This window comes from Dicentrarchus labrax, unplaced genomic scaffold (assembly GCF_905237075.1).
Source record: "Dicentrarchus labrax unplaced genomic scaffold, dlabrax2021, whole genome shotgun sequence".
Lineage (NCBI taxonomy): Eukaryota > Metazoa > Chordata > Actinopteri > Moronidae > Dicentrarchus > Dicentrarchus labrax.
Window position 1 is genome coordinate 7,441,062 of NW_026136705.1, and position 13,427 is coordinate 7,454,488.

General features: G+C 41.0%; 1 protein-coding gene across 5 annotated transcripts in view; it reads right to left on the reverse strand.

Moving 5' to 3' along the window:
- Window positions 1-13,427, reverse strand: part of robo3 (roundabout, axon guidance receptor, homolog 3 (Drosophila)) — a 161,525-nt gene that overhangs the window by 41,451 nt on the left and 106,647 nt on the right. For 4 of the 5 annotated variants that reach the window (XR_007884984.1, XR_007884983.1, XR_007884986.1 and 1 more), the window contains exons 3-7: window positions 8,196-8,353; window positions 7,627-7,747; window positions 6,019-6,157; window positions 4,719-4,846; window positions 3,045-3,056 (exon numbers count right to left, since the gene is read on the reverse strand). Coding sequence is in view for 1 of the 5 variants with exons in the window: in XM_051401444.1 (XP_051257404.1) it covers window positions 3,045-3,056; window positions 4,719-4,846; window positions 6,019-6,157; window positions 7,627-7,747; window positions 8,196-8,353 (558 nt within the window). In the remaining 4 variants the exon portion in view is untranslated. The remainder of the gene's footprint in view (window positions 1-3,044; window positions 3,057-4,718; window positions 4,847-6,018; window positions 6,158-7,626; window positions 7,748-8,195; window positions 8,354-13,427) is intronic. The other variant, XR_007884985.1, reaches the window with a different exon arrangement.

Consider the following 13,427-nt stretch of genomic DNA (forward strand, 5'->3'; position numbering starts at 1 on the left):
CAATCTGACATGCTAGCCTTGAAGCATCCAAGACCCGGAAATGGTCTTCCACTAGGGCTCCATAAAGTTGACAAAGTTAACCATACAAACTATTTTTAAACCAGACGTTGCATATGTTTCTGACTAACTGGACTGTGGAGCCCTGCATATCTAGAAATGAAGTGATAGCGGTACCTACAGCGTAATATTTTGGCCCACTGACCAAGCGACAGTATCTGACAAGTGGGGACTGAGAATGTGTTGTCTGGTGATACGGCTGCTGAAACCACCTTTAACATCATCAATGGAAGAGCCTCATAAACAAAATTAAAAAGGTCAGCTGCTCACCGCATACTGTGCTCCCACTATGACAGAGCAGAGTGTGCGACTTGTTCCACTACAACACTGTGTTGCTCAGACACATAGCAGAGGCAGACAAAGTGCTTACAACCAAAACGCCTTGCCTCTTCCACCCCCCCCATCTGCACACTTGACGTGTGATTTGCACCAACATACTGAAGCTATTACACACGGGGGAACACAGATACACACACATGATCCCAGCAGGAGCTCCTCAGGGGCCTCAATGTGACAGGCAGCTGTCACAGTCCCACGCTGCTGCAGACAGCGTGTTTCACACAAGTATGCTTGAGTAAACACACTCTGACGCTGCTGCTGCTGCTGTACGAGCCTTTAGCTTCATCCTTTCATATAAAACCTCTCTTTCTCAGACATGCACTTATTTCCCCGACGCATTCTGAAATCATGATTGAGGAGGTGGTTATTTCCTACGCATAATGTATTATAGCTGGACCGTAAATCATCCACGCTTTTTATCTAATTTGGAGTTGGACCTTTGTGCCCAGATCTCTCGCCTATTTATCCAACATCAATATATGAATTGGAGGCCTGGTACAGCTCTAAATAAACTGAGAGTAAGTCATAGAGACGGTGCTGCACTTCTTTGCTTTAATAATGTCTAGTCAAGCCCTGCTATAGGGTAAATGATACAGGAATTTAATTGCATGAAATTCAATAGGAATCTCATCATACCACCTGTCTATACGTTCAATATGTAAAGCAACCCAAAAGTTGTGGTACAACTTGCAGCTGTTTTCCTTCCCTGCACCTTTTTCTTCTTTCCTATCTTTTCTTTTCCTGCTTTTTTTCATTCCCCAAAGCTGGATGCACATTTACACACAGGATGGACTCAATTCAGGCTTGACTTAAGTTGTCAGAATACACGTCCCATTTGCTTAATTGTTGCTTTGCCTCTACTTGTAATTTAGCAAGCAACCCCAATGGAATACAGAGAAGGTAAAGCGTTGGTTTCTATTTAATTTAGCTTTTTTCTTCACCGACTTGGGTTAAAATCAAAGTGATCTGAGTTTAATTGAACTACAGGAAGCAACTAGGATAAACTTGGATACAAACGGGCAGCTAGACCAGATGACTTTTTGGGATTGTCACATCAGCAAGGTCACTTTGGGGCCTTGTTGCTGCTGTTCAATCAAACATTTGCAACCCAAGAATTGCCCATCAATTTCAGTGATTCCACACCTACTTATCCCATCTATTGGAGATTGGCTTTGTCTAAAAAAAAATCTATCTTCTGTTGCTTTAGTATGCTCTTTTCACAGTGCGAAAACATGTCTTTGTTAAGTGCAAAGTCTTAAAATGGCAATACCTTGTTACCAGCAGAGGCTTAGCATTGGAAACAATCTCTTCTGCTCATTACTTGATTGTTATAAGAAAAAACTGACATATGACAGATTATTAGAGTAAAAAAAAAATGGTTCAAATAAGTAGATTTCATTCGGGCCTATACACACATTTTTCCCATATTTGCACAAACCTCTGCTACAGACAACTGTCTCTAATGCACATACATCTGTTGTCTCCGGCCAATGTGTCATAGCTTAAAAGGGTTATTTCATCGCTCTCAATTGCCCTTGCCTACGTGTATGTGAAGTGAGTGAGAGGCGGAAAAGATAAAATGTTATAATGATGTCAACCTTTTAAGCATTGAGCCTCTTACAGAAATGGAAATGCACAGCGAAAAGTCAAAACCCACAGATATACACACACACTTCCTCCAAACACACACCCCGGTTAAAACACCTCGTTGTTATGTTACCTAAACTGTTCCTGGAACCCATCATTTACACTCCCTGCTACTTATTCCATTTTTGTTGTTGTGACATTGGCCCGTCTGACAGCCGATCCCTCTAACACCTGTGAAAACTTGCAACTCCTTTCCTCACTTACATGTTAGTCTTCCAGGAACACCCATGTGCTGTAATACATAGCGGTGAAGAAACAATATTTCCATGGTAAAAGGTCTACTTTTGTGGCTTTGGTATTTTTCTATTTTACAACACACAAAAGAAGCATTCTGTGCTGCCTCATTCACAGTATTTTTCCTGTTTAATCATAATGACTGCACAAATGCACTTGGAAATGATATCATGGCCAAGCAGCTTGGTGCTGTGAGTTTGTCAGCTTCCAATCTGCACTGCTATGTTCCTGCCGAAGAGCAAACACTGTAACATGACTATTTTCTAAGTACAGAGGCACTGTTTTTCCAGACTGAAAATTAAATTGTCCAAGCATGCGTGAATAATCACTATATTACTGCAGCATTATTATACTCCTATGCTATAATGTATTTTGGAGTGTGTGGGATATTTAGCTTTTTCTCTACTGTAGTTCCCTTTCACTGTGTTTTATGCATTGGAGAGCGCTAAATTAAAGATCCCTGGTATTAATGGAAGCTTTTTCTTTGTAGTAATGGAAACTCCACCTACAGTAGATGAGCTAAAGCATGACTGGAGCACAGTTTTGGGAAATCAAAAGCCTACTACCAGCATTTCCACAGCTACTTAAATACCAACTGGCTATCCTCTATTCCTAATAGGCAAAGAAGCGGCAGTGGTAGTGGGGGTTATGCCTCCAACGTGGCAACCTCGTATCTTTATGTCTCTGCTAAATTTCTCTCACACACACACACTCACACACTCACACAATCACACACATGCAAAGATGGGATGAAATGGAATACTTACAAGACGAGCCGACTGTGATGGGGTGGTGCGGAAATGGGTGGAAAAGAAAAGAGGAAAAGAATGATGAATGAGAATGAGATGATGAGAGGTGATACTGGATGAAACATTTGAACAGACAGAGAGGAACTTTGGAGCACCGCAGCCACTCAGGTCTGTCCGAAATTAATAATCACGAGTTAGCTGAATGTGAATGAATTGGCTGCTGTTTAAATGAAGTGGCCCCAAAAGAAGGGAACAGTGGATGAGTAGGAGGAGGGCTGATGGACTGGATGTGGATACACAGGTGAAGATAAGAGGGTATGATTGATCTGTGGTTTTGTCCAATATGTTGTGTGTGTATGTGTGTGCTGTGCTGCTGCTGCAAAATCCTATTAGCAAAGTGTGTTTATGCATGTGCAAGATTTTGTGTAAGTGTGTTTTCTCTTGCACCAACAAATGCCCTGTGTCTGTTTGTCACTGCGTGCATTGTGGGTATAGCATGTGAGCACACGTGTGTTGACAGATGTCAGAAGTGTCGGTACAGACTGGAGGGCCCGCTCACAGAATCAACTGTTACAGAGTAACACTCTAAATATTCCCTTTTATCATCACAAATGACAGATTTCTCATCCGAGCGCCTCTCTTCAAGGGACTGACTTTATTCTAATGCAATTTCAATGCTTTTTGATCTCTCTCTCCAGAGGGACGAAAGCCGAGGCTTGAAAGAAACTTAAAATCCATTTTTCAATTCCCTCTCTCTTATAGTTTCAGTTAACATCCTGTTACCAGAGGCATAATGTTTTAAGCACTCACAGTGTCTGTCTGTCTGGCTGTCTATTCACAAGTTCCTGACTTCTAATGGGCAATATCTCAACATTTTGGACACTGATGATCATATTTAACATGTTTGTTCTTTCAGAGAAACCTTAAGCTACCAAATTTAATTTAGACAGTTAAATGAGAGCATGCTGGTAGATGTTTTCAATTCAATTCAATTCAATTTTATTTGTATAGCGCCAATTCATAACAGAAGTTATCTCAGGACACTTTTTAAATAGAGCAGGTCTAGACCAAACTCTTTATAACATTATTTACAGAGACCCAACAGTAAAACTGCCTGTTAAAAGGCAGAAACCTAGGACAGATCCTTCGGCTCTAGGTGGGTGGTCTTCTGCCTCGACCAGTTGGGGTGAGAGAGAGAGAGAGAGAGAGAGAGAGAGAGAGAGAGAGACAGACAGACAGACAGACAGACAGACAGGTGCACAGCAACAACAGTTTTGTGCTGCATAATGGCAAAGCTGTCCATCTGTGTAAATAATTTACTCATGTATTCAGTGTTAAAATCTGTCTGCAAAATTGCCTCCACTGAAGTTTCACTTGTATCTACATATTGGAGACAAGTGAAAACACTGACTCACCAAGGCACCCCATATTAATATTAAAATAAATGATTTGCTAGGAAGACTAGTTTTTGTGATTTACACATTTTGTAAATCAGTTCTCTTGTAATCATTCTCAGCACCTACATTACGACTGTGCAGCCAGCTGGTGCTGTCAGCGACTGTAGCTGGAGTCTCAGTTGCTTGAACAGCAAACTCAACTCAAGCTGGAAGTTTCAGGGATGACGTTTTGCTAAAATATGTCTGAGGCATGGTGTCTGTTGCAGGGAGTGAGGAAGCATAGCCCGTGTCTTACCGTGCACTTGCAGGGTACCCGAGGCTTCGGCTTTGCCCACGCTGTTCTCAGACACGCAGGTGTAAGTGCCCTCGTCCTCGCCTCGCACCTGGGTCAGACGAAGGCTGTTGTCGCTGCGGATCTCAAATCTGGAAAGACATTGGAACACAAGATTTAGCACAAAATGCAATGTATCACTTTTCTGAGAAATGTTTTAATGCTGATTGCATTCACCAGTTACCTGGTCCATGAAACCTTTGAAAACTGACTTACACAAAACGTAGAGATATCAGGCTGAGAACAAGGCTGTTTCTCATTCTGTTTTAAAAGCGAGTGGCAGTATGAGATTTTGCTGTGTAGTGAATTTCAGTTAAAGACAAGACAATAAGGTATTTTAAAAGGAGTGTCTATAATTGAAGTTTTCTAACAAGTGGCTAATGTGTTTACTGCACACGGCCATAAAAGCAGGCAGAGACAGAGTGAGTTGTCCTGTATAGCTTTAGGCAACGGACAACAAAATCCATCAGAGTCTCCCGCTGTAGATCTAACCCCTGCTGACACTAAAGGAACATTTTACCCTATTTCCCCAGAGGGATCTTTACAGTTACATTCAATCAAATCCACAAAGTCTGTGAGGGAGTATAGCTCTCCCAGTGTCACCCTGCAATAGTACCATGACTGTTATCACTGGCATGATTATTAAGATCACTGGCAGCAGAGGAAGTACAGAAACAGTAAGTTGGACAGCTGTTAAATAAATATGGTGCCTATTAATTGAATGATTGTCTCTGCACTAACACAAGCTGCTGTACCATATGAGGCGTACTTTCTGATTCTTGCAATAACTTTGTATCTTTGGAATGGCATGTATTATAAACAGCACTTGATTTATTTGTTCCAAATTGTAGTAATAATAAAAGCAATCACTATGACTCCGTGGGAACTTTAATTTCCTTCAATTTGTTGTCCATTCCACCTCCAAAAGAACATCATCTCTTCAAAAAACCTGCGTTTATTTTGTCATTTTGTTTGCTAAATTTCAAACAGTGGGATCCTCCGAGCATCCACTCACAGAGAATCATCTTGTCAATCAATCTGTCTGGCTCACGATTAGCTTAGCACGGAACAAAACCTGCATACAGGCAGACATTTGTTCTCTAATTGGAGGCTGTTATATTATTAGTGGAATAAAAACACTATTTGTTACCAGAAAATGTAATATGTTGCTTAGTAACACCCTGGCACTCAGCATGTATTGTCGCTATGTTGGTGGTACTGACGCATTTTACAGTTCTATCAGACAGTGCTGTTTCCGCTGTACCTGCCCCGGGGCAACTCTCCCTCTTCTCTCCGCCAGCGGACAGTCGGAGTCGGGTCTCCATGCACTTCGCAGAAGAAGTCCACCGTATCGTCTGCCAACACCACCTGGTTCACCGGCTGTTTGGTGAACACTGGCCTCTCTGAAATTAGACAGAGACAGAGGAGGAGGGAGGATTAAAAATGCTTGCAATGCTAATTCTTAATTGCAGATTGACTTTTCACATTATTTAAAAGAGTGTACTAATTTTGGATAGCTTGGCCAAATCCAGACACAGCTTTTGATATAATTATCCTATCCTATGCATCTTATTCAGTTTTATTTACTGTGAAGAGCCAAATATCACAACTCACAATCTGTCCGCAGACCCTAAAAAACTAAACAAAATAAAAAAAACTAAATACCATTTGTAAACTTTAAAACATAAAGACCAAAGAAAAACCAGAGAGAGGTGGAGAGCAATGAGATAGAGCTGTGAAATAAAGCAACAAAGAAGGGAGTAATGGAGCAGAAGAGGAGCAGGAGGTTAAGGGTTGGGAGGGTTAAGCGTGGTGTGGAAAGCTGTGTGGGAAAAGCTGATGGCCACTGCATTGCACCAGAGCTCACTTTGAATGTGAATATTTGATCCGAGCCTCAGCTGAGCCTGAGAGATTTCTTACCAAACATCTACTGAAATATAAAAAAAAGGTGCGTGATCAACACCCAAACACAAGCAGGAACTGATACTAACAGATCATTATTAGATTGGATCAAACTTCCCCTCCAGGGTAATTACATTGTTGCAGCAGCAGAGATGAGTATGACAGATGAATAAAACTAACAGTGACCACCAAGGACATAAATTGTTAAAAACCAATTAAACTTGTCAACACCGTCAAATAAGAAGGACGATTTTTGCATCATCATTGATTGAGGTACAAACCTGATGTAGGTGAATAACTACATTGAGTTGCACAGGTGGAAGAATCAATACACCAGGGACATATGTCCAGAGAGATAAATATGCATTGTAAGCTCTTATCACGATCATAATCATTCTTTAAAATGGTGACAGGCGAGAAATTAGTGCAGATGTGCACTGGCTATTATCTTGCAAATTTCACAGATGGCAGTAATATTAAATATAAGGGAAAGTGTCAGGCCATGCATTTCCCAGAGCCATAAATGATAAATTAGGTGTTACACACTGGGTTAAGGTTTAGTGTTGCACCACAATGTGCAGAAGGAGCAGCATGTGGGTGGTGGTGGTGGTGGTGACTGAAAAGAAAATCTCAATCTTCTATCTGTTTCCTGGGATCAATACGCACTTTGAGAACGTTTATGGTGCTGCTCTGCCGAGAGCAAAGCAGAGAATTAGAAAGAAGGAAGAAAGCGGCAGAGGTCAAGAGAGCAGAGCAAAAGGGCAGCTGGAAGGCAAACATTCATCTCCTCAACAAGCTGAGGGAAGAAAGTGCAGCTCAAAAGAAAATAAATCACAGTTTGCTATATAAACCATAATGAAAATCTGTTTTTGTGGAATTCAAAAATAGCCATGCTTTTATAGGGATTTGTACTGTGATAACAAAACACATTGCTATTATTCCTATATATTTAACTTAAAAGTTGACTCACCAAACACCACCAGTTCAGCAGGATCACTGTCTTTCTCTCCAACCATGTTGGTTCCAACGCACACATACATGCCAGCATCACTTTTCCTGGTGTTGGAAATCATCAACTTTCCTCCTCGCATCTGAAAATGAGGGGCAAAAGGGAGGAGAAAAGGGGATGGAGTGAAGGGAGAGAGGCACAGAAGGAAATTAATGAAAAGGTAAGTGGAGGAGGGGGAGGGAAAGAAGACAAATGGAAAGAGGTTGGGAACAGGATATTGAGGCATGTTAGTCGAGAGAGAAGCCACTCCGTCATTTTCAGTGTGTGTCATGACAGATGGCTCCTCTGCTAGTTCTTACGCTGTTTGACAATGGGTCTAGCTCTAGGCCAATCACCATAGAAACATCTTCCAATGCTTAGTTTTTAATAAGTAGCTGCATTGATTGATACTGGTAGTGTGCACCCACATGCATGCCCCCCAATCGCAGGTTTATATGCTTTGTTTTTATTTATTGTAAGTTTGTGTGGCCAGTTATTTCTGGAAGGTGGACACAAGAAAAGTAGAAATATAAAAGTACGGGTGGACTTACAGTGATCCTCTCGTCTCGGTCATTGACCCGGATGTTGTTTCTCTTCCATGAGATTGTGGGCTCAGGATGGCCTCTTGGGGGGATACACTCCATAACAGCCGGTTCACCTGCCGCTACCACCACATCGCTGGGTGTTTGACGGAAGTCGTCTCTCAGAACTAGGGGAAAGAGGGAAGGTGAAGAGAAATGGTTAGACTGTGTGTAAGCATCTTTGTTGATTATACAATCTTTTATCTGGCTTTGCATACATGTCGTTCTGTTAACGTTCCGCTGACATTTAATCCTGAATATAATAATAATTTCCTTTCTCTAAATTAGGCATGCCTGTTGACTTTTTACTGACATTTGGCCTTCAAAAAGAAACATGAATGCCAAAGGTACAAATCAAAAATTTGTCTCACTGTTTGACTGAGCTAAAAGGCACAAAGCATGACAGGACACTGTCATTGATACTGTATGACTATGAATTTAACATAGTAAGCATGAGTCCCTAAGGTCTTCATTGACTCTGTGTCGTGTGTGCGGCATCACAGCACATCAATAATGAAAGCTCTTGTGGCTAACACAGACACACAGTAGATGAATTATTCAATCTGACGCGCGCACACACACACACACACAGACTCCCTTGGCAAATGCACATGCATAAATGCAGTTTATATGTGGTTAAGAAGTCACCATTCAAAAGTACATGAGATAAATCAACAATATCAACTGCAGGAAACCACTTTGAATACCAAATCCCTTTGTTTTTGCTTTACTGGATTCTATTCATTAAACATTAGATATATGTCTTTGAGTCTCCTTTACTTCCAAATCCATCACTCTGTAGTCAAACTCTTGTGCCTGTACCTGAAGGCATTCGGCTTTTCTTTCTCAATTCAGTCTCTAGAGCACTGTGACCTCTCGGATTACAGGTGTGGAGGATGGTTTTGTAGTCGAGGATGATGTACTGACAACAACAGTCTACCAGGAAGAGGCCAAAGCCATTCAGGCCTGCAGGCCTCAGTAAAAGGGGGAAGTAAGAAAATAAACCAATGAGATGGTTTCTATGGCATTCCAATCTAAGCCAAAAGTCCCCTAGAAAGCCACACTAACTGATCTGAAAAGCAGATCCTCCCAGAATTTCTTTCACATCACAATCTCACCGAGGCATTTATTAAGGAACTTCCTCAAGTTTCTACCCTCAAATATTCCAAAAAGTTATCCTTGAAGCTATGGGTAGATGTATGATTTGGACATCAAGGAGTTGGTGGATAATTAATTGATCCAAGAGGATTGCACGGCTGATTTGCATACATTATGGCAATCTCATTGATGATATTATATCCATATACTCTTGACAGGCTTTTGAACACCGCTACTAAAAAAGCTGTCAAGTATATCACCTCTCTGCCGAAGAACAAACTTCTTTAAAATGCCCTTAGTCCAAAACTGAAAGATAAGTTTAAGTTTGGAAAACATTTTTATTTTGAAGTGTTGTCTAATATATAATGTGTATGCCTGTAGTGTTTGATAGAGTTGACTTGCAAAATAAGACTAACTAATTGAGAACTTTTTCACCACACATTTACACATTCAATTAAAAATTACCTAATTATACAACTGGTTCTACAGAACCACGAAGATAATAAACACAAATTACATCTTATATTATGGGGTTATGGTCCAATTATGATGCTGTTCCATTAATATTTCATTTGAAATCAGGTCTTCATTTGGGAATCTTTGAGAAAGCCCTCGAATAAGAACAAGATGCATTAAAGATCATCACTGAATCGTCACATGGACCAGTGGATGCGGTGTAATAAGTAATTTCATGAGTAAGATATATTGTAAATGAAGCAACAGTACGTCTTCTTTAGGTGAACGATCTATTACTCTTTCCAACCCCATTCAACCCTGAGGAAGTAAAGACCAATATTCCTGCAACTCCCTGTAAAACCTGATTTGTCATATATTTGATTTAATGTGTTGTCCTTTTGAAATGTGTCTTCTGTAACATAAACGTGTTCTGTTTACTTTTACCCTGAGAATTAATAGAATACAGAATCGTTTTCAAAGACATATTCCCACACTTGCCATGTGAAGGAGGACTAAATAGGCAAACAGAGCAGAATGTACAATTGGACAAATGGAATATGTAAGTGTAAAACTTCTGGGTGCTCCAAGCCATCTTTCATTGGAACCAGTGGCTTAGCACAAATTTACCTCTGCCCATCCGTTTGATTTTACATTCATGTGAAGCAGAAACTTGCACGTGTTATTGTGTGTCAGTAAATGTCTCCTCCAGGCATTTTGTCCACATTTATCAATAGTGATAGTTCATGGACCATGTGCGCCTGCATACCTTATGTTCACATATGTCTTTATATGTGGGTGGGTATGCACGGTGTGTGCATGTGTGTGTCCACATTTGCCTTTACACTTACAATGTCGCTGTAATGTCACAGGCCAGCAGGGGAGGGTCACTGCCTCATCTGATTAATGACACCCCTCCCCTAACGACAGCTCCAACAGGCCAACAAAACCCCAGGACATTACCATTATCATCACCATCCATATATCCATGTGTCCATCCATCCATCCTTATGAACTTGCTTACACTCAGACCTCCAATCTGAAGTACCTGGGTTTTTGTGGAAAATGCATTGTATCTCAATGTCAGACTGTACACCGTGAAGGCTCATTTCTCTTGCTGTCAAGATAGCGTGGCGTCCTCTTTGAAAGAGGGTGAGCGTGGGTGTGTGTGTGAGGAGATAAATCAGCCTGTTTTGTTTGTAATCAAGGTCATGAGAGACGGACACATCCTTGTTTAAGGAGAAAGGAGGATATTTTTCATTTCCTCATTAGCTAACTGAGTGTGTGCTTGCCTTTGCCCTGATAAAATACACAATTCATTGCGGCTCCTGAACCACTATGTTTCTGTTTCTTTTATCTTTGTCTCTTAGAGGGATCAAATTGCCACTTATGGCTTTAGTCAGACCCATATCCTGATGGCCAATTACTTGGCAACTGAGCATTTGGGGTATTCCAAATCCCATTGGCCCCTCCGATCTTGGAATGATATGCCAAACCACACCCCTGACCCTATCTGTACCTGCTGCCGACATTTCTCCCAATCACTATTCACAGCAGATTACAAAACCCAGACTAAATTGTTCAAGAACCTGTCCCATCACGTAAAGTGAGGAGGGAAATGGGACAGTTCACTGCACCCCAGGTCTGAATTACCATGCCGCCGGGTTAAAGGACTGCCACGATGACCTGTCACACACCATTTTGAGATCATGACTCCAGGGGCCCCTGATCTTTCTGCCTTCCGCACTTTCCAGATCTGAGCGGAAAGAGGGTGTCTAGAAGTTTATTAGGCACTGGCAATTACCCATGAGGCCCTTTGGGGCCCATATTAAGTGGGTGCACTTTGACCCTTTCTTTAAACCCCTTCAACAAAGCCAAAGTAATCCCCACCACTGGGCCTGAACGGTGTGCTTTAATCAGAGCACAGACACACAGTAACACACACAGGGTAAGAGATAAGGGCCAAAAGTTGAAATATAGATGTCTGATTGGAACTGAAACCCTAAAGCTGGCAGTGTAATATACATGCATCACCTGCTCTGATATGTACAACTATGGGTGTCAAGAGTCGGATTTGTCTACTAGTAGAGATTTTATATTACTGTTTCTATAAAAGCCAGTTCAATTGTATTAAACCGTTGCAATGTTGTGGCAATATGAGATTTAGAGGATTTTTTTTCTTCAATTTACTGAAGTTGCTTGATTTGTCAGGTTTAATTGATTGTGTTGGCCATTTTATGTAATTGTTTCTTCTGCAACGGTGGATCAAAGAATCTTAGTCCAGTGGTTTTCAAACTGGGGTCCACGAACCAACAGAGGTCCTTGAGTAACTAAACGTAAAAGGAGAAATAGTATATTTTCATTTATATCAACCTATATAAATAGATCACCTTGAGCTGTTTACTGTTTACTACTATTAGGGCTGGGTATTGTTAAGAACCTCACGATTCGATTTTGATTCTTTAGGTTACAATTTGATTCGATTTCGATTCGATATTGATTTAAATGCTTCGAAATCGATTCAGTAATAAGTAGAATTACACAAATAATTCATGAGAGTACCTGTTGATAATTTTAAAAGCTTCGGGACGGCGACTTCCGTCATGTGTTTGCGTGTTGGTATGGCGTATCGTGGTTCGAGTGTGTATACCATCTTCTTAAAACCCCCGTTTTCCACGACACTGTACGGTCGTAGGTCCTTAGATATGAAGATGGCCACAGACTCCGTTATCTTCTGTGCGCGGGGAGAGTTTGGCGGCAGTTTGCAAAGGAAGGATCTGTCGAGTCTGTTAACATTGCTGCTACCTGCTTCGGTTGCCATGTTGTTGTTGCGTGGTGGTGGGCGCGTACAACGCAAATCACACAAAGGTGTTGCTCACTGTGCCACCACTGGCCAGGGGCTTGAATCGATTCAGAGGATTTAATGAATCCATATTGAATTGGGAAAAAATATATTGCAATGCATTGATGACTCGATAATTTTACCCACCCCTAACTATTATACTATTTACTGATATACAAAACGATTAATCAAGCAAATAATCGTTAGTTGCAGCCCTAATTGTTTCTTGATTAAATTTCAAGAAAGCTGACAAAATTTCACAACACACCAATGTTACAATATAAACTTACATGTATAATGATAGAAGATTTCATCACCCACTGCTAAACAAAACTACATCTAGACAACAAACAAAATCAGATCTCTGAGGCTTTTAGTTTCACTCTCTGTGCCTGACTGCTGTCTGTATCTTTACACATTGGTCACACAAAAACAAATGACACCCATCTGCATGTAGCATTTATCAGCTTGTAATGTACGTTGATGGATATGCAAATTGCAACTTATACACTGAACCATTACAAAAATTTTAAATCACCAGAGAAGCTTATCTATTCTGCGGCAAACAAAGAGTGTTATTGTATGGAAGTAATATTTGTCTGTGACTGCTAGACTTGTGTGATTTACCACATGTGCAAGTATCAGGACCCCGCTGTATATCGGGGCACCATTTGAGCATTTAATTGGACATAAAAAACACCTTTGGGGGTGAGCTCGGCCTCACTTTTAATTAAATGGCTTTATCGCTGTCGTTAATGTTCCAAGGACTGCGTTTGTGTGACAGGGCCCCCCCAGGAATAAATATTCAG